This window comes from Pongo pygmaeus, chromosome 20, assembly GCF_028885625.2.
Source record: "Pongo pygmaeus isolate AG05252 chromosome 20, NHGRI_mPonPyg2-v2.0_pri, whole genome shotgun sequence".
Classification (NCBI taxonomy): domain Eukaryota; kingdom Metazoa; phylum Chordata; class Mammalia; order Primates; family Hominidae; genus Pongo; species Pongo pygmaeus.
In genome coordinates, this window is record NC_072393.2 from 35,591,386 (window position 1) to 35,612,930 (window position 21,545).

Consider the following 21,545-nt stretch of genomic DNA (forward strand, 5'->3'; position numbering starts at 1 on the left):
CAACAGGGAGACGTGCTTCCTGATTTGAAGGACCCCAGGGTTGGTTCCTATACACAGGGCATGATGTAATCAATGAGTCTGATTTCATATTGTCTGAGAGGTGAGCGTGGGGTCCGGCAGGGGGAAGGTATATTTTGGAAGTCTTTCATAGCTTCTGAACCTCTGTCTGACAGCTTAGAGGGTAGAGGTGAGGGCATTCAATAATTTGTTGGCGAGACTATGTATCTATTTGTCTGTGTGCATTATTTCTTCTTTAGTCCACCCACTCATCTATCTATCTGCTCATCAATCCATCGATCCATCCATTCATCCATCCATCCATCCATCCATCTATCCATCCAGCATCCATCTGACACCTACTGAATGTCTCGAGTGAGGTAACCAAGAAAAGTAAGACACAGATGCATATCCACTAACTTGCTGTGGAACCATAGGTGAGTCATCCCCTACCATCTGGCCTCCGTTTACCTATCTGTAAAATGGGCACATCAGACCAAGTGTCTAGGAGCTAGATGATCTCAGATATTTCTCTTGCTCTGCCATCCTCTGTACCATTGTCCCTTTCCTCAAGGAACATCTCTGTGCAAGGACAGAAGGTGTGGACAGCTCTCATTCATGGGATGCAGAGGTGCTTACCAAGTAGTTGAGGAGAATGTGGGGAAGAGTGATGGGAAGAGAGATAAGGTAGGATGCAGCGGTGGCCCTTTGGTGGAAGCTTTCGGCATGAATCTGGGTAGTTTGCCCACAGGAAAAACAATGATGTTTGATCTTTGATCTCTGCACTTAAATGGAGTTATCCCATGGGTGTAGGGGACAGCAAGTGGAAAAAGCCTGGCATTGGGCTTGGAGCGCCACCCCTAGTCAACGTGAGCTTGTTGGTTGGCTGTAGATGTATCTCGGCCAGTTGGCTTTCTTGGCAGGATGGCTGGATGGGTTTTACTAGGATTCTCAGGGTCGTGTAGAAAGCACACACCTTAGTCTTCTAGCATGAGGTCCTTTTCTGTTCCTTTTGGTCTCGGGCATACTAGTTTTCCAGAATGCCCAGCGTCCTAGCCTGGCTTCCTCAAAGTGACAGTCAGTGGTGTTCAAGCATCCTGTGTAATGGCTCTGGGCTTCTGACTTTAGAAGGGAAGTTACAGTTGAAACAAGGCCACTTGACGTCCTTCCCGGTTCCACCTTGGGTGTGCCATGAGAAAATGGAGGAAGTTTAGGGTTCTCACAAAGCCCAGGTTCAATCTGTAATTTAATTATTTAAAAATGGAACCTTGCTATTGTTTTGATTTGAGTCTTCTTGCTTTCTGGTTAGGAGTGACATTTTTGTGGTCATGAGCCAAATTTCGTTTCTTTTGTGAATTTCCTGCTCACATGCCTTTTGTCCGGGTTTCTAATGGGGGTGTTTGAGTTTTCCTTGTTAGCTGCAAGTGCTCTTAAAAATACAAAAGGTAAAGTTATTAACTCCTTGCCTACCATGTATGCCTCTAAATGCCGGTCTTCCATGAGGCTTTGGAACAGGTGACTGTGAGCAGGACTGAGGGTGATTGCAGGCCTGATAGAGGCCGCATCAACATGCAGATGGTGACAGGGGAAGGAGGAGGAGAGGCAGGAGCAGACACAGTCTTTGCAGAGCACCTGCTCTGTGCAGACGCTGCTTCAAGTACTTCCTAGCAGTGACCTCACTCATCTTCCCAGGTACCTTAGCATTGCCACCGTAGTACACTCATAGAGCTGACAAGTTGCCCCTTGGAACTCAGTTCTTTTGGAGTAAGATACTGTACACCTTCTTGAAGCAGCAGCGAGTTTTCCTCTGTTACCCAGAATCCTAGTAAAGAGACTCCTCCAGGAGCCCAGAGAGTAGCAGTGGCCGCCCTGCGGGGACCACGGTGGCTGCTGAAGGCTGCTTGCAGCTTGGGTAGGTGACACTTCCACGCCAAGCTACTAAAGTTACAGAATGCCTTGGGGTTCTCTGAAGGCCTCGCCTTAGGACATAACTTCTGGCACCTGGAGGTGGGGGTGGGGGAAGACGTTGATGTCAAGACCCTGGTGAGAAAGTACAGAGTGTCCAACATCAGATGGATGGTGCACTGAGGGTCCTGGACCAGCCCATGAATGGCGTTTTCTCCCTTGTGCAGAGAGAAACATTAATTGCTTCATTTTAGAATATTTCCCTGTGTTCAGCATCAGCAAAGTTCAACTGCAGATGGGTGATGTTTCAAGATCAGGGTTGGGCTACGGGGTCCCTCCCTGTCAGGTGCGCCTCAGAGGCACCCACAGGGGGATAGAGAGAGGGGCTGAGTTCAGGGTCCAGCCTGACCGGCTTCCTTGTCTAACATATGGGAAGCCATGATTCAGAGAGGGGCCAGGGCACCTGAGGCCACATGGCTACCTGGATGACCATGCAGATGTGGTTTAAGGGAGTGGAGGAGGCTATAGAGGGAGGATCCAGGCCCACTGATGTAGTGGTGGGGAGGCCAATTGTCTTGGATCCTGGCCCTGGGGCTGGCTGGGAGAGGAGGTCAGTGCACCTGGGCTGGGCAGAGGAGTTCATTCAGTCAGCATTTCCTGAGCGCCTGCTAGTGTGAGGCTCTGCTCTTGGCACTCGGGAATGTTGCCCTGGTGGAGGTGTCATCATCACAGAGAGGATGCCTTAGCTGCCCCTGAGGGCATCCTATTTGGTTCCAGTTGGCCGTCTTCTTCCTGACACTATGCAAGGATCTAGATCTTGGGGTGAAGTGAACTGAGATCAGGGAAAGAGGCATCAGTGGAGGTTCAGAATGGAGGCTGTTGTCTCCAAGAACAACTCTAGGGAAGGGAGTGGCAGTGTCACCTGGCATCGTCAGCTCACCCCAAGGGCCTCCTCTGCACCAGGCACTAAGGAGACAAATGAACAAGGTTGTTGTTCTCAAAAAAACTCCCAGTCACCTGATCCTTTTTCGAGTGAACAGTGCTCAAATATTTGCACCGTCTCTTTGGGTGGATGTTTCAGATCCATCTGTCCTTTAGATGATGAGCTTCAGGAGGGCAGGTGTTTGAGATTCTCTCTGCAGAGCCAGGCACCGTGCCTGGTGTGCAGTGGAGAGTCAGAAGGGCTTATTGAATAAATGAATGAATGAATATTTACATGAGCAAGTACGAGAATGCTGAAAGTAGCTAGGGAGTCAACAGGAGAGTGGAGTTTGAAAAAGGCACGTTGAAGGACTTGGAATCCAAATTAATTCAACCAGAATTTGTAGGTACTTGTCATCTTCAAAGCATTGGGTTTGGGTCACGTGTGGGCCCCAGGAGGTCCTGGATAAGGGTAGAGGGTGGTGAGGCATGGGCTGTGAAATCCACCATGAGACAGAGTGGGGTTAGCTCTTTATGGGGGGTGTGAAGGGTCGGGGAGGGGATTGGGAGTGGCTGTGTGGAAGAACTGTTCTAAGTTTTCTGGGGTGACATTAAAGTAAAGTTCTAGTGACCAAACTTCTCACCTGGCTGTGCCTCCATAAGTAGAGGGCAGGGCTGGTCATGTTGTCTGAGTCTTCCTCCCAGCATCCCCCCTTTGTCCCCAAGGATAGATGCTATGCTGGAGGCCTGCAACTTGTTCATTCATTCATCCATTCATTCATTTGTTCCCTCATTTGATTATTTATTTATTTGCTTGTTCCTCTATTCAGTCACTCAGTAAGTGTTCGTCAAGTGCCTCCCCTGTGCCTGGCTCTGTGTTGGGTGCTGGGGGGACCCTGGTGAAGCTGATGGTCACAGTGTGGCCCTCATGGGGTTTTGGACAGGTATACAAACAAACGCAGCCTAATGTAGAAGACACTGTTCGGGGTGAGGCCAAGATACCGTGGAGATAGACGGAAGGGCTCTGGACCTGGACCTGACACATCAGGGAGGGCTTCCTGGAAGAAGTGGTATTTAATTTATCCCAAGATTACTAGGCACAGGGGCAAGGAGGGATTGCAGAGAGGAGTTCCCAACAGGGGAAATGATATGCACAAAAGGATACCAAGTTGCCCCTCTCTGCTCCCTGAGAAAAGGGAGTCCTTTTTCTTTCACCCAGGCTGGAGTGCAGTGGTGCAATCTCAGCTCACTGCAATCTCCACCTCCCCAGTTCAAGCGATTCTCCTGCCTCAGCCTCCTGAGTAGCTGGGACTACAGGCATGCGCCACCATGCCTGGATAATTTTTTGTATTTTCAGTAGAAATGGGGTTTCACCATATTGGCCAGGCTGGTCTCAAACTCCTAATCTCAAGTGATCCACCTGCCCTGGCCTCCCAAAGAGCTGGGATTACTGGCATGAGCCACCTCGCCTGCCCATTGGGAGTCCTTTTTCAAAACGCTAATAGGTTGAAGCAAGATGAACTGGAGGGTTCTCCATCCTCAAGTCACACTTTATTTCCCCTTCTTTCCTGATCATGGTTCGAAATTGGTCTTTGTCCCTGGAATCCATCTATGGCAGCAACACTCCCATATCTGATACAGCAGCCCCCAGCAGCCCTGGTTCCATGAGCTGGGCCACCTGCAGCCGGCTCCCCCAGAACCTGCATTGAGGGGGTCAGAGTCAGTCTTCCCTCCTCTCCCAGGAGGCCAGCCCGGCAGAGGCCGGGCCAGTCTGGTGACCTATGCAGGAGCTAGGGATGCTAAACTGGGGACCTCAAGGGCCAAAAAGGAACAAGGGCCCAGCCCAGCCCTGGCCAGCCTCCATCTGTTAGCCTCAGCCCAGAAATTGCAGGCAGCAGGGGGACCTGATGGAGTGCCTGGGTTTTCTACTCAGTAATGATTGTGCTTACTTACCGGATGATGTGTATCTGAGCTTATGTCTTCGACAGGTGCCCCTGTGGACGAATCTCCCTGGGCCGACTTCTATAAATATTTCAAAATCAAGCCCCCTTTGATCACTCCTGCGTATGTGCATTTTACATTATATTTAGTTTTGCACAGAATCAAATCTGAGGCCTCTGTGAAATGAAAATAAACTGTTCAACACGATATCATAGTCCACAAGTGCTCAAATGTAAACGGCTTTAATCAGGGGTAAAGGAGCGGGGAGGTGTAGCCTGATGTCTATTCCCTGGCTGCTGCTGCCCCAGGGAGGGGTCCTCCGGAGGCCAGGGCCTCTGGTTCCCAGGGCAGGGGCTGTGCGCTGAGGCTGCTGCAGGGAGCCAAGGCGGGTTAATAGGGGATTAAATATCTAACTTCCTGCCATGACCAAGTCTGCTTTAAAAAGGGAGCAAGAAAGCCAGCGAGAGGAGAGTAATCAATACACTCCTGACAACTGCTGATATCTTTTTCAGTTTTGCATTATTATGTTAAAGATATACCATTCATTAAAAGCATATATATATACACACACACACACACACACACACACACACGCACAGAGAGAGAGAGTCAGAGAGAGAGAGAGAGAGAGTTCTTGTTGCTTTCCTTGGTGGGGTGGACACAGTTCAGATAAAAATCCATTACAGAGAATTAGGGGGCTATCTCCTTCTCAAATCATCCCATCTGGGTGAAGTGGGAACCCCACTTCGTGGCCTAGGTGCTGGGGTGTGAGGGCTGAGTTGCCATTCCCAAACTGCAGTCCATGGGTATGACACCGTGGGCAACCTCCCCTCTCCTGCATGGTGACTGATCATAAGCTTAGAGGACCAGGGGGCTTGGAGGACTTTCCATAGGGTGGGATTCTCTATGAGCTACAGACAGGAGGCTGGTAACCCACCTACTCTCACCAAGCTTCCATTCTGAGGAAGCAGGATCACCTCCAGCCCGGGTCAAATCCAGGAAGGCTTCCTGGAGCACGTGAAGCCAGGATGAAGCATGGAGGATGGAGTTGGGCTCACAGCTATGGTGAGGTGGGGCTGGGCTGCTGGGAGATGTGGGGAAAGTTTCTGCTTCTACTTTTTCACCATTAAAAAGAAGGCAAGGGGAGACCAATGCCTTTTTCCAAACCCTACACTCTTCTTTCTCATGCATGGGGAGCCCTCACCACTGCAAGAGCTTTGACCTTCTGATGTTTGGTTTGTGGTCCAGGAGTTTATTTTCATCCTTTACTGGTTTACCATCTTCTCTGACTCACATTGGATAGAACACTGCCTTTTCTAGCTGCGCATAGACAGAAGATGTGTACAGTTTTGAAGCTGTTCTATTGTAAGTCTTCTGGAGACAAGACCATGCCACCCCTATAGTTGGTGGCTGCCCTAGTGGAAGCTCTGTTGGGCTGACTGGATAGTCTTAGGACCTCAGCCGTTGGCATCTTTTTTATAGGAACCTGGTAGAAGGATGGATGAGGCTCTCCCTGGCAATGTGAGGCATGCATGTTATGTTCTTCCTCTGTTAAGAGCTTCTTGAGCCGCTGTTTTGCCCAAATATAAACTCCATTCTGCTCAGATTGACTTTCAAGTCTGCACCAGCCCATGCCTATGCCCTATCTCCTCTCTGTCCCCATAGCATTCCAAGCTCCATATACATTTTGTACATGCTGGTCCCTCAGGCACATGGTAGAGGCCTACTTCTCCTCTCTACCTGGTGACCTCCTCAAGTCTCAGCCAAGGCCTGTCTCCACAACTGCCTTCCTTCCCTTCTCTCTCCTGCACTCCCATCCCACTGTGCCCAGCATGCTGAAGCTCTCCCCATTTCAGCAGGTGACCCAAGCTTCATGTGTCCATCCATCTTTCCCCTGCTTCCCCAAGTCAGCTTTTAAAGGCAAGGGTCTGGTCTTGCTTATAGATCTCTAGATGTACCCATGTCTTGCCACATGTAGGCATTACAAAATGTTATCAAAAGATGCCAGTCCCACTATATAGATCCTCTGATAAGACTGACAACATGAGCATTTGTTTGCTTGTCTGTTTGATTTTGAGACAGAGTTCCTCTCTTGTTGCCCAGGCTGGAGTGCAATGGCACAATCTCTGTTCACCACAACCTCCGCCTCCTGGGTTCAAGCGATTCTCCTGCTTCAGCCTCCCGAGTAGCTGGGATTACAGGCATGTGCCACCACACCTGGCTAATTTTGTGTTTTTAGTAGAGATGGGGTTACTCCATGTTGGTCAGGCTGGTCTCGAACTCCTGACCTCAGGTGATCTGCCTGCGTTGGCCTCCCAAAGTGCTGGGATTACAGGTGTGAGCCACCATGCCTGGCCAACAGGAGCATTTTTATTAACCACCTTTACATGCCTTGGTCATGTCCTTCCCCTCTCAGCATGTCCTCTGCTACCAGATTAAGGGGGCTTCTGGATCTAAAAAGCTATGCTAACTGCTGCGGTCAGCATCTAAGAAGCGTTACTGCACAGGTAGAAAATGCCTCATATTCTCTCCCACAACCCCCTGTGCCCTCTCAAAATCCCTTGAAGTGAATAGGACAGCCTATCAGTCTGTTAGAGAGATAAAGAAACTGAGGCTCTGGCAGGGGACCAAGGTCACACTGATGCTAGTGGGAGACCAGGCAATTGGATTCATGTCAATGGAACTTCAGATGTCATTCTCCTTCCATTACTCCAGTCTATTTGGGGGAATAAGCCACCTGACTCTACAGGAGAATGTGGAATAATGTATCAGCCCTTCTATATATTAAGAAAACAGAAGAGTCTAAAGATGATTTTTAGGGGGTGACCCTCTGGTCTACCAGTCAGTGAGTAACAGACCTGCTACATTTCTCCATCTGCAGTGCCTGCCATGTCTGCCCCACTTGATTTCACACCTGGCATATGTCTTTGTGTGTCCTCTGTTCCTTGGCCTCCTCAGAGCTTGCCCATGGCTGTGGCTTCCTTCTTTCCAGGCATTTCCCAAATGACTGAGCTGGCTTCCGACTGTCGTTATCCAGCCCAACAAGAATAAATGTGTTGCAAAAGGCCAGCCTGGCCACTGGCATGTCTTCATGACTTAAGTTTCTGAGCCCCTGTTTCCTCATCTTTTGTATTGGAATAACATAGCACCGATCATCTAAGGTTGTATAAGGCTAACATGAGATAATGACTGTGATGTACCTAGCAGTGTTGGCAGGTGGTATTTTGATGGAGAGGAGGAAGATGATGAAGATGAGGATCTTGTTAATGTACATAGTGATGGTGGTGGCCATGACAGTGATGATGGTGGTGATTTTGATGATAATGATGATGATGGTGATGGTGATGATGATGATGATGATGGTGATGGTGATGATGGTGGTGATGGTGGTGATGGTAATGATAGTGATGATGATGGTGATAATGATGATGATGGTGATGGTAGTGATGATGCTGCTGATGATGGTGATGGTGCTGATGCTGATGATGGTGATGATGATGGTGATGATGGTGGTGATGATGGTGGTGATGATGATGCTGATGATGGTGATAATGATGATGGTGATGATATTGGTGATGATGATCATGGTGATGATGGTGATGATGGTGGTGATGCTGATGCTGATGATGGTAATAATGATGATGGTGATGCTGGTGATGATGGTGATGGTGGTGATGCTGATGCTGATGATGGTGATGATGATGGTGCTGGTGGTGATGATGATGCTGATGATGGTGATAATGCTGGTGATGATGATGATCATGATGGTGTGATGATGATGGTGATGGTGGTGACGATGATGCTGATGATGATGGTGATGCTGATGTTGCTGCTGCTGCCGATGATGGTGATGATGATGGTGATGATGGTGATAGTGATGATGATGGTGATAATGGTGGTAATGATGGTGATGATGATGGTGATGATAATGGTGATGGTGATGATGATGATAGTGATGGTGGTGATGCTGATGCTGGTGATGGTGGTGATGATGATGATGATGGTGTGATGATGATGCTGTTGATGGCGATGATGATGGTGATGCTAGTGATGATGTTGGTGAGGATGATGGTGATGGTAGTGATGCTGCTGCTGCTGCTGCTGATGATGATGGTGATGACAGTGATCATTATGGTGATGATGATGGTGATAGTGATGATGATGGTGATAATGGTGGTAATGATGGTGATGGTGATGGTGATGATGGTGATGATGATGTTGATGATGGTGATGCTCTTGCTGCTGCTGCTGAGGGTTGTTGCTTTTTATTGAGAGGACAGTCCATAGTCTTAACAACTACCCCATGTGAACTTGTCTTCATTCCATCCCCAGCACCTACTTGCCTGGCTTTGTGGGGTATGGGCAGAAGGTGACCCAGGGATCCAGACCAGAAGTCTTCTCTACTCTGAGAAGATGACAGGAGAAACCCTTTGTGGCCATTTTTCTTTTCCATCTGATGTTGTTGTGCTTATTATCTGTCTTCATTTCTGGGCTGCAGTTTCAGCAGAGACTCCAAAAGCCACAGTGATGGAAGCTCTTTGCCTTTGAGAATTTTTTTTTCACCATACCCAAACCGAAAATGGTCACGTCTTTGAGAATTTTGAAGTCATCCAAAGTTTCCAGGGAGAAGACACTCAAATTCTTTTCCCAAATTCTCCAACTCTTGTCCTACCAGCATGGAAGCTGCCTGGGGCTCCATGGGACCACATACTAAGCCAGCCCAGCCAAATCCTGCTCGCTACTCAATGCAGTGAAGGCCTTGACTTTGGCCAATGTTCCATCCCCAAGGGGACACTTGGGAATTTGACTACAGTCTGCAACTTGACTCTGTTGGTTACACAGTTGTCATTCTCCACAGCCTGATTTGAATATGGTATTTTTGTTCATAAATTCAGCAAGGATTTAACTATTTCTGGCCCCGTCTCATGGCATTGTCTACACATCAGTCAAAATGGAACAGGTCACCCGCGCTGCCCTCCTGTTCATCTATTAATCATCTGGCAAATAAACCACTCAGTATCCTGCCCACCCCGGTAATGTTTGTGATGTAATTTGTTTGGATGCCCAAATGTCACCAGTGTTGATTGTAAGAGATCAAAAAAAAAAATGCACTTGCTCAGCATAGCAAGCTCTAGGCCAAAATGTAAGCATGAAATCTCTGGTTTATTTTTGTAATAATGTTTACAGCTGTTTAATGACCCTGAAAAGGTTCAGTAGTCTGGTGTTCTGTATTTCAGAACAGGAGTGTATTATGCTTATAACAACCTTAGTTAAACAGTTTGAGCTACAACAATTGGAAAAATAGTATTTAATAGGAAGCCATTGTATTCTAGGTGAAATTGTCTTAATTACTGTTTACTGTCAGCATAAGAAAGCAAGGTGGGCTTCAGGGACAGACTGAGGGTCACGTGAGCCTCCAGGAATGGGGTCTGCCTGTTACTAGAAGTGCATGTTATGAGAAGATTTTGAGTAAAATCCACAATGGTGTTTGGAAACCCCCTTGCTGTGAACCCGAGTCCTAGACCCTGCAGAGTAACTTGGAGGTCAGGGACTCCTACAAGGCTTCCGAGGTAGCAGTTTCACCCACGTCGATGAAAAAGGGAATATATTTAGTTGTGCTTGGCTAGACAACAATACTTGATTTTTTAAAATCCAGTGCAAATTGTTATTTTGAAAGCATTTTATTTTCCAATGATTCTTTTTCATGGTATAAGGAAAAAGCTCTTTCATACAACTTACTGGCAAGATCTATATTTTTTTGGACTATTCATAAGATTACTTTTTTTTTCTGTGCTAGCAAAATGAAACTGTGTTTTTGTGTAAAATTTATTTAGACTTGTAGCAGCTGGCATCTCTGGTGTCCTGATAGTTTTAAATTTCATTTTGAGTGAAAGATACAATTAGGTTCTCTATTGGAAGAGTTAAGTGAAAACTTTTGTCATTGATATCACAGGAAATGGTCTTGAAGGCAGAAATGCAAAATCAAAATAACCATTAGTACCATCAAAGGCAGCTGAATGGCTCACGGTACCTGCAATGATGGCAGTGATGAGACAGAATGTATTTTGATAATCAGTGCACCCAATGGTGGGTTTCATTTGCTGAGTGTGAAATTGCATTGTTCAAGAAGAAAACCTGTAATGTTTGGAAGCCTTCACCCGGGGCCCCTGCCTGTGTTTAGAGGTGCAGTACAGGGGTTCCCACACTGTGGTGAAGAATCCCGTGGCCACCGAGAGCCTAGTTTAGTTCTTCATCAATATTGACTGTCGAGTTGAGTCCCCAAGGTGCCCCACCATGACCCTGTGCTCAGAAAAGGTCAGGGCTGGGGGGGATGTTGCCATGTTTCTACGTTGGGGGGATGATGCTGCAAACACAAGAGTTTACAGTGGCCTTTAACTGTCCAGCTTCGGTAAGGACATTTGGCTGCCTTTGCAGAGTTAGGTAAATTATGCATTCATTTCTTCCTTCCATCAATCAACCAGAGTTTATTGATCCTCTTCCTTATAGGTTTCAGGCTGGGGCAATGAACTGAAGGCCAGGGGCAAGCTGTTCTCACTGTTTAGTAGTTTGTTTGCTTGCTTTTAATTGTGCTAAGGGTTTTTCTGCCCAGGTGAGCTGGTTCGATGAGTTCTTGCGGAGGTTATTCAAAGTCCTGGCTGCCCAGTTGCCTTAAGCCCAGGATCATGGCCTGCCCTCTGCTGGCCCCTGGCTTTCTTTTTTAAAATTTTAGACTCGGGGGTACATGTGTATGTTTGATAAGTTACATGGGTATATTGCATAATGCTGGGGATTGGGCCTATAGTGCACCCATCACCCAAATAGCAAACATTGTACCCTATAGGTAATTTTATCATCCCTCCCTCCCCTCTCTCCCTCCCCACTTTTGGAGTCCCCAGGGTCTATTATCTCCATCTTTATGTCCATGTATACCCATTATTGAGATTAGCTCAACATGGATTAAAGACTTAAAAATAAGATGTGAAATTATAAAAAAAATCCTAGAAACACCTATAAAAATCTCTTCTGGACATCAGTCCAGGTGAATAATTTGTGACTTCAGCTCCGGGGTCACTCAGTGCTGAGTGAAGGGTCAGTGGGGCATGTAGGCTAAAGTGCTCTGGCAGCAGGGTTGGGGGTGGGCTGTGGCAGGAGGCCCCTCCAGGGATATTCCCTATGGGGCCTGTAAGGGAGCAGCATGGTCTGAAAGGGAAGGCTCACTCCCTGGTGGGCTGGGAAAAGGGGTAATAAGACCTTCCAGCAGGTCTTTTATTTGAAATTTAAAAAAAATTGTCTTTTAAATTATTTTTGTTTTTTGAGACAAGGTCTCACTCCCATCGCCCAGGCTGAAGTGCAGTGGTATGGATCATAGCTCACTGCAGCCTCGACTTCCCCAGGCTCAAGTGATCCTCCCACCTCAGCCTCCCACGTAGCTGGGACTACAAGCACGCATCACCATGCCTGGCTAATTATTTTATATTTTTAGTAGAGATGGGGCTTTGCCATGTTGCTTAGGGTGATCTCAAACTCCTGGGGCTCAGCCTCCAAAAGTGCTGGGATTACAGGTGTGAGCTGCTGCATCCGGTCCCTTCCAACAGGTCTTATCGTTTGCAGTCAGCTCCACTTCCTCCAGCCCCATGAGCTCTTATGTCTGCAGCTGGATTCAATCCTTCAACAGTGGGATAAATGATGCCTTAGATTCCCAGTGTAGGCATTTGTATACATTTCTAGAGGGCTATCAGGTAGGGACTCCCCACCCTTCCCTCAACACAGACATAATTAATGCACACACACGCACACACACACACACCCTTAGACACCAAAGCTGCGATGGTTTCTCTTTTCCCCAGCTTTGCATTCAGTCTCGAAGGGACCTTTCATTGCTCCCCTGTTACTTGTGGACGCTCACTCACACTGGCCCCTTAGATGAACAGGCCCTCGAGGGCAGGTATGTGGAAGGTCCCTGGCAAATATTGACTGAATGGCTAAGGTAAGGAATAAACGCATTCTGGATGGGTGAAGTGTCAAGGCTGGAGAAATTGGGGCCGACCCAGGTTTTGTGAGTCCCAGGCCGGGCCTGGGGCCAGCTTGTCCTGCCTCGGCTGTTTTGGCGCAGAGACAGCACACCAATTACCCCATACTCTTTCCAGGAACTTGTGCTTCCCTTTCTTGCTCTAAGTCGAGCAGCAGGCATCAGTTATGACTGCCCCATTGCAGCGGCCTCGGCTGCACCTGCTCGAGAAATCACAGAGGATTCTAAGCTGACTGTCATGGTCCTTTCTCCCAGTAAGGCTCTGCGCAGGCTTCTCCCAGCTTATTCAAGGGCTGGGGAACAGTATCCTGGAAGCATCTCCTAGGGAGCTGGCCAGCTCCTCTGAAATCCTGGGGTCTCCCATGGGCAGTGGCGGTCAGTTAAGTTCTAAAGGGAACCATTGCTGTGTCTCCTAGTATTCAGCAATTGGGCCATCAGGGGTGGTCCAAGCCTGGGGTGATAACCATGGACACCTAGACTGGGAGAGTTAGGGGTGTGGACAGCTTTTCCTTTCGTTTCTTTCTTTTTTTTTTTTTTTTGACAGAGTCTGGCTCTTGCCCAGGCTGGAGTGCAATGGCGTGATCTCAGCTCACTGCAACCTCCACTTCCCAGGTTCCAGTGATTCTCCTGCCTCAGCCTCCTGAGTAGCTGGGATTACAGGCGCCCACCACCACACCCAGCTAATTTTTGTATTTTTAGTAGAGACGAAGTTTCAACATGTTGTTCAGGCTGATCGCGAGCTCCTGACTTCAAGTGATCCGCCCACCTCAGTCTCCCAAAGTGCTGGGATTACAGGCATAAGCCACCATGGCTGGCCAGAGGTGGCTTTCTCTTGGTGGTTTCTGAAACTTCAGCTTCTCAGTGGTAGCCAGGGACCCTTCCACCTCTGTCCGATTCTGATCGTAGGTGCTCTTGGACTTGTGCGAAGGCCGAGGTTAGGTCACATGACTGATTGTAGGTGCTCTTGGATTAGTAGGAAGGCTGAGGTTAGGTCACATGACTGATTTTAGGTGCTCTGGACTTGTGCAAAGGCCGAGGTTAGGCCACATCAAGTTGAGGTTAGAGTGAGTCTCTATTCACTCATTCATCCATTCACTCAGGACATACTGAACCTAAGATAAGCCAGCTCTGCCTTAGGACCCAAGGCTTCATCCTTGACCAAGACAGACATATCCTCTGCCTTCACGGGAATGAAGCATGTCTGTAAAAGGACCAGTGACAAAACGTTGCCCCCATGGTAAATGCTATGTAGAAGAAAGTAACATGTTGGGACAGAGAGGGGCTGGGGTGTCAGCCTCAGACAGGGTGGGCACAGAGGGCTTTTGTGAGAAAGGATGTGTGAGCTCAGACCCACAAGAATAAGAACAGAGCCAACTATGAAAAGAGCTGGGGCAGCATGCATGTTCTAGAACATTCTATCCTCAGCTGAGGATCTAGCAAAGGCATTTAAAGACCTTAAAGAGGTTACTAATCTTTGTTAACTCTGGCCAGGATAGATAGGTGATAGATAGATAGATAGATAGATAGATAGATAGATAGACAGACAGACAGATAGATAGATTTGAACAAAATAAAAGAATTCCATACTCAAACCAAACCCGAAAACTCTCACATTCCTTATTTGACGAGTAGAGCTTTCACTTGCATAGCATGAATGGTGGTGGTGTTGGGGGACATGGTCTTCAACTCCATGCCCCTCATCCAAGCTGATTTGCAGTCTCGCCGCATTGCACATTCAGCCTTCTTTCCCTCCTGCTGAATTGGCGTCAGCTCATCAGCAGCAACCTGAAAATAGCCCATCTTCCTGGATTCATGTCTTCTGAGCTGGCCAACTGGGCAGCCTTTGGAAGTGGGCCAGCCCTGTTGGCCTTGGACTTTCCAAACTTCCATGGAGCTGTTGGGTGGAATTCTGAGCAATCCTGTGTGGCTTCAGAGTCATGATCCCTGTTGGCTCAGAAGAGGAGCCATTGCAGCTGTATGGGGCTTGAAGGTGGAGAGAGGGTGCCAGACAGGGCCCTGGGGCCACCAGTCTCTGCCTGGAGCCTCCAGTAACCTCTGTACACTGTGCCTGCTCCTCCCTGCTGGATAGTGGGTGTCATGAGTCCTGGGGCTGGTGGGTCTTGTCCACCATCATGTCTCCAGTGGCAAGGCTAGGGGCTGGCACATGGAAGGATCTTGGTAAGTTTGTTGAATGAATGCAGCAACCTCCATGGGATATTAGCTTTTTTCTGACCAACCTCCAAAATGGGCCTGCGTGTTTTAAAAAAATTTGAGTGTAGACTGCCCCCAGAAACAAAAAGGAAAGATGACAAGCTGGAAGCTTTCTCCTATGGCAAGTGCCCATGCACCTTTACGCTTTGCACAGTTGTGCATATCTTTCATTCGTGGACGTAGTTGGCCCAGCACCACCACTGTAATCCCTCTGCCTCGTGGAAATAAACATTCATGGCTCTTTCTTCCCTTCCCTTGCAAGATAGACTCACCACCCCACTCCTCCTGCCAAGGAAGTCAGGTCTCCCATTGGAGACCCTCCATGCCATGCAGTCTCCTGGCGGGAGGCCCAGCAAGCAGCAGACCCTGCCGAGGCTGCCTGTGCTTCCTCCACAGTTGAGCTCTGTCCCCATAGGTCTCCCTGGTTAATCACTTAGCCCAGAAATCAGTTCTGGCTGGGGTTAAGCGCAGCTCCTGGACCACCTGGCTGCCCAACACATCTAAACAATGGGATGCAAGAGGAGAGGTGTGTGCAAAGATGATTCCAATGGCAGGAAACAAATTTGGACTCCTTCAGGTGGGAGACATAGCTGGAAATAGGAGGATCCCAGGCAGGGGTTCATTGCCTTGCAAAGCTGAGTTACCCACGTGCTCCAATGTGGAAGGGGCTGTTTCCTCTGTCCTCCCTGAAACCATCTGGCTTTAGCCATTCTGCACAGGCTGGAGAGGGAGCAGAGAGGACTATTAAAGACAATCATGCAGACCAGCTTTGAACGATAGTGTTTAACAAACAACTCTGAGTTCTAATTTTCTGCAAAACACATACTGCAGGTACAATTTGTACTCATTATTGTATATTGGGAAAGTTATTAAAAACACTCAAACTTGGTTGAGACTTCCTATGGCATCATTCCTGGATTTTAATGGGTTTTTATCTAGTTCTATAAAGGATCTCTTTAAACCCAATCAAAGTCCCTGCTTTGGATATCTTGCCATTAAAGGATGGGAAGAGCCCCATTATAAGGTATTGGTGTTTCCTTTGACCCAAATTTGAACAGCTTCAACAATCTGCTAAGATTCTGTCAGGAGATAATTTATACTTCTTTTGATGGGCACAGTTACCAAATGACAAAATAACAGTGTTTCGTAACATAAGGGTTAAATCTTAATCTCTGAGGTTTGCAAAGCCGCTACTCGCAGTCTCCTTAAAATTTAATATACCTCGTTAATGCTTCCTTGCAAACACTGAAGGATTTTTATGATTATAATCATGTGTTACAGCACCTAGTACTGTTTCTAAGCAGCATACTAATCAGCTTAATGAGATATTACTGCACTTTTTGTTGACTAAAGCAAAATCCCTTTTATTGTTCTAAAGCCTGTCCTTTACTTTATTTTTTCCCAAAACATTATCTTGTTTTATTATGTACCAGTAAATATCATGCCATTGAGTTTTTTTTTTTTTTTGGCCAAATCATAAAATGATCTCTTTCATCTCAGACTGGTGAATGTACTGAATATAGTAAACGGAAACAGAAGTTCCAAGTGGGTTTATTTGGTCTCACAGGGAAAGTCATTCTGCTCTCAGGCAGACTTTGGACGGAACCAACAGGTACAGGTGCGACAATGGGGCAACGGAGAAAAAGTTTCACACGTAGACCCTTGATTTGTTATTAGGTGTTGAAAGTGGTAAAACATTAATAATTTAAAGGTGAATGAATAATTGCAGTCTGTAAATAGAAAATACAAGGAAGACGATCTGTCGCCAAAACAAATTGGAGGAGCAATGCCATATTGCATAATTGGCATTTAATAATTCATTTTTTTATTATTGTTTTTGACTAGAATTCCTTAGCATGATTATGTGTAGGTAAGGCATGAAATGCAAATTCCCTGCCCGCCAATGCTGTTGATTCATGGCGCCACAGCCGCACCTGGCACGGATCTGAACTCTGCCTCTCTTTTCAGGGATGGAAGAAGCGAGCCTGTGCCTTGGAGTGTCTTCGGCGGAGCCGGAAGCTGAGCCCCACCTGAGCGGCCCCGTCCTCAACGGCCAGTATGCCATGAGTCAGAAGCTGCACCAGATCACCTCCCAGCTCAGCCATGCCTTCCCCGAGCTCCATCCCCGGCCCAACCCCGAGGAGAAGCCCCCCACATCCCTGGAGGAGAAGGCCCACGTGCCCATGAGCGGCCAGCCCATGGGCAGTCAGATGGCGCTCCTGGCCAACCAGCTGGGCCGGGAGGTGGACACCAGCCTCAACGGGAGGGTGGACCTGCAGCAGTTCCTCAACGGGCAGAACCTGGGCATCATGTCCCAGATGAGCGACATCGAGGACGACGCCCGCAAGAACCGCAAGTACCCGTGCCCGCTCTGCGGCAAGCGCTTCCGCTTCAACAGCATCCTCTCCCTGCACATGCGCACGCACACGGGCGAGAAGCCCTTCAAGTGCCCGTACTGCGACCACAGGGCGGCGCAGAAGGGGAACCTCAAGATTCACCTGCGGACCCACAAGCTGGGCAACCTGGGCAAGGGGCGTGGGCGTGTGCGCGAGGAGAACCGCCTGCTGCACGAGCTGGAGGAGCGCGCCATCCTGCGGGACAAGCAGCTGAAAGGCAGCCTGCTGCAGCCCCGGCCGGACCTGAAGCCCCCGCCGCACGCCCAGCAAGCCCCGCTGGCCGCCTGCACCCTGGCCCTGCAGGCCAACCACAGCGTGCCCGACGTGGCCCACCCGGTGCCCTCGCCCAAGCCGGCCAGCGTGCAGGAGGACGCGGTGGCCCCGGCGGCGGGCTTCCGCTGTACCTTCTGCAAGGGCAAGTTCAAGAAGCGCGAGGAGCTGGACCGCCACATCCGCATCTTGCACAAGCCCTACAAGTGCACGCTGTGCGACTTCGCGGCTTCGCAGGAGGAGGAGCTCATCAGCCACGTGGAGAAGGCACACATCACCGCCGAGTCGGCCCAGGGCCAGGGCCCCAACGGCGGTGGCGAGCAGTCGGCCAACGAGTTCCGCTGCGAGGTGTGCGGCCAGGTGTTCAGCCAGGCGTGGTTCCTCAAGGGCCACATGCGCAAGCACAAAGACTCCTTTGAGCACTGCTGCCAGATCTGCGGCCGGCGCTTCAAGGAGCCCTGGTTCCTCAAGAACCACATGAAGGTCCACCTCAACAAGCTGTCGGTGAAGAACAAGTCCCCCAGCGACCCCGAGGTGCCTGTGCCCATGGGCGGCATGTCCCAGGAGGCCCACGCCAACCTGTACTCCAGGTACCTCTCCTGCCTGCAGAGCGGCTTCATGGCCCCGGACAAAGCCAGCCTGAGTGAGCCCAGCCAGCTCTATGGCAAAGGCGAGCTGCCCATGAAGGAGAAGGACGCGCTGGGGAAGCTGCTGTCTCCCATCTCCAGCATGGCCCACGGCGTCCCGGAGGGGGACAAGCACTCCCTCCTGGGATGCCTCAACCTTGTGCCGCCGCTGAAATCCAGCTGCATCGAGCGGCTGCAGGCGGCTGCCAAGGCTGCGGAGATGGACCCGGTGAACAGCTACCAGGCTTGGCAGCTCATGGCCAGGGGCATGGCCATGGAACATGGCTTCTTGTCTAAAGAGCATCCGCTGCAACGCAACCACGAAGACACTTTGGCAAACGCCGGGGTTCTGTTTGATAAGGAGAAGCGGGAGTACGTGTTAGTGGGAGCAGATGGCTCCAAGCAGAAAATGCCTGCTGATTTGGTTCACAGCACTAAAGTGGGCAGCCAGAGAGACCTGCCAAGTAAGCTCGACCCTTTAGAAAGCAGTCGGGATTTTTTGTCACACGGGCTGAACCAGACTCTCGAGTATAACCTGCAGGGTCCTGGGAACATGAAGGAGAAACCCACCGAGTGCCCCGACTGCGGCCGGGTGTTCCGCACCTACCACCAGGTGGTTGTGCACTCCCGTGTCCACAAGCGGGACCGCAAGGGCGAGGAGGATGGGCTGCACGTGGGCCTGGATGAGCGGCGTGGCTCGGGCAGTGACCAGGAGTCCCAGTCGGTGAGCCGCTCCACCACGCCGGGCTCCTCCAACGTCACCGAGGAGAGCGGGGTCGGAGGCGGCCTCTCCCAGACCGGGAGTGCCCAGGAGGACAGCCCGCACCCCTCCTCGCCATCCTCCTCAGGTAGGTTAGCTGAGAAGCAGGGAGAAGCAGCTTGTACAGCAGCCCTGCCCAGGGCTGCCTGGTTCTGCTCCCAGGCCTCCGGTCCGTTCCAAGGCCAGTGGGTCTTGGTTGAGGACATGGGTGGGTTGGACACTGTGCCATGCCTTTCTTTCCCTCCCTGACTGGAGGGAAAGGGCCGTCCTTTCACCTCTTAGGCCTTCCCTTGAACACTGGCTACCAAGAAAGTAAGTTGAGGCCAGGTGTGGTGGCTCACGCCTGTAATCCCAGCACTTTGGGCACCCGAGGCGGGTGGATCACTTGAGGCCAGGGGTTCGAGGCCAGCCTGGCCAACATGGAGAAACCCCATCTCTACTAAAAATCCAAAAATTAGGCAAATGTGGTGATGCATGCCTGTAATCCTAGCTATTCGGGAGGCTAAGGCAGGACAATCGCTTGAGCCTGGGGGGGGGAGGCTGCAGTGAGCCAAGATCACACCACTGCATTCCAGCCTGAGTGACAGAGTGAGACACTGTCTCAAAAAAAAAAAAAAAAAAAAAGAAAGAAAGAAAAAAGAAAGTTGTGCGGGAGATGGCCAGGTGGTACATTTTTCAGTTGGCATAATCTACCTTTTTCTTGCAATTGTCCAACCCCATTTCATGGCCTGACGCTGTCGGCCATCGTCTCATCTCTGGAACTCAGGAGCTGGCATTCTGCTTTATCCCTGGATGTGAATGTGTAAGTTCCAAACTTCGCCATCTTTCTTTCCCCCTTAGCCTATTCCCATAATTCTCTCATGTAGGCACCATAGTCTCCCTCCCCAAGCCAAACCTATCTTCTGGCCCCTTCCAAAATTACAACGTGGCTCACCTGCCAGATCCGTGTGACCTAAAGAGCCCCACCACTTTCCTCTGATGGTTTGGAAAAGTACAGGCATTTGAAACACAGACGCATGACTGTTATGTCTTAAATTGTACTGTGTTACACGGGCGATACAGCTTTGGGATCTAAAATAGCAAAGCAGAAAATCTGTCATCAAAATGTCTGTGAAATTATGAAGCTTCCTGGCCCAGTTAAAAAAAAAACAAAACAAAACAACAACAACAACAACAAAAAAACACGCTAGCCTCAGACGGCTAAATTAAAATCACCACCTAACAGCAGGTAAGGTGTTGCCTTCATCCATATTTCTAAAGACCCTTACTAATGGGTAGTAAATTGAAAGTTATATCTCTAGCCCTTTATAAAGAAAGCACCTCGCTAATACTGTAATCATTCTGCAGCCTAACAACAGAGGAAATCATGCCATAACAAATACCCTGTTACTAATGGCAACATTGATTTCTGCAATCAGCCATTAAGTCTAGAAAATGAAAGACAGTTTGAGGCACCTCGAGGCACTGCCTTGCCCACTGTTAAAGACGTAGCAACACACTGTTGAGGGTCATTTTTTAAAAGTTTTTTCTTCTTTCTTGATACCCCCCTCACTCTTTGGTTTAGATACCTATTTCGATCTTGGAGGCAATTCACTGCTGCACTTATTAAGTAGATGCCAGTTTTAGCTTTGCTGTTATAGTCTTGCTTAAGCATACTCTTCTTCTAGGACAAAATTAGTATTAAAATAAAGTGGGACTCTGCCGGCTTATTACAAACCAGTAAAGAATTGTTAAGACACATAAATCTGGTCTGCACATTCCAGAGATTCCGATAGCACTTAATGCCGCTGCTTAAATACCCATGAAACACACTGTCTACTCCTGGAGTCCTAGACTTGTTTGGGATTTATTACTGATGAGATGCTTAGGAAGTGTCTAACCAGCAGCATGAGTGCCAAGGAGGCGTGAGGTCACACTACCTGGAGCGACTGTCACATGGAACATACTAAGATTCAAGGGAAGGGTTTTCACCATGTAAAGATAGATCCCTACTCGAGAGGCAGCCAAGTGCCAGGTGTCCCAATGTCAGGAGGAGCTCTTTCTGGCCTCCTAGGATGAGGTCTCCTCTTCTGTCATGTGTCGTCTCTGATTCTGGATTAGGATCTTTACAGGACAGGGTGCAGACAGCAAACTGGTTCCCCTAAGTTTTTAGAGTGACATGGAGTTAACATTGACAGATTTCCATCCCTCTCTCAGACCTCCTGAAATGTAAGGGTCTCGGCAGAATATTCTGACACCAAATGTTCAGCTTCATTAATGACGTGTTTACCGTGTTTTTCTCACCTTCTGGCCAAGTGATAGCCTCGTGCTATTCCTATCTCTGTTGCTTGCCTATCTCTCAGTGCTCGGTTGAAAAAACCCATTTTGCTTAAAAAGAACCAATGGTGCTCATGACTCAAAAGAGAATCATACTTGAGTTGTGGTTATCTTCTCACTTTTATTTCCCCTCATTGAAGTATTTTACAATTGTGAATACTGATTCTTTCATT

General features: G+C 48.9%; 1 protein-coding gene across 13 annotated transcripts in view; it reads left to right on the plus strand.

Moving 5' to 3' along the window:
* ZNF536 (zinc finger protein 536) overlaps positions 1 to 21,545 on the plus strand; it is a 487,338-nt gene that overhangs the window by 202,183 nt on the left and 263,610 nt on the right. For 12 of the 13 annotated variants that reach the window (XM_054464745.2, XM_054464746.2, XM_063657194.1 and 9 more), the window contains one exon: positions 16,973 to 19,144. In XM_054464745.2, the coding sequence (XP_054320720.2) occupies positions 16,975 to 19,144 (2,170 nt within the window). In that variant the 5' untranslated portion in view covers positions 16,973 to 16,974. Of the gene's footprint in view, positions 1 to 299; positions 435 to 16,972; positions 19,145 to 21,545 lie in introns of those variants that run through there. The other variant, XM_063657193.1, reaches the window with a different exon arrangement.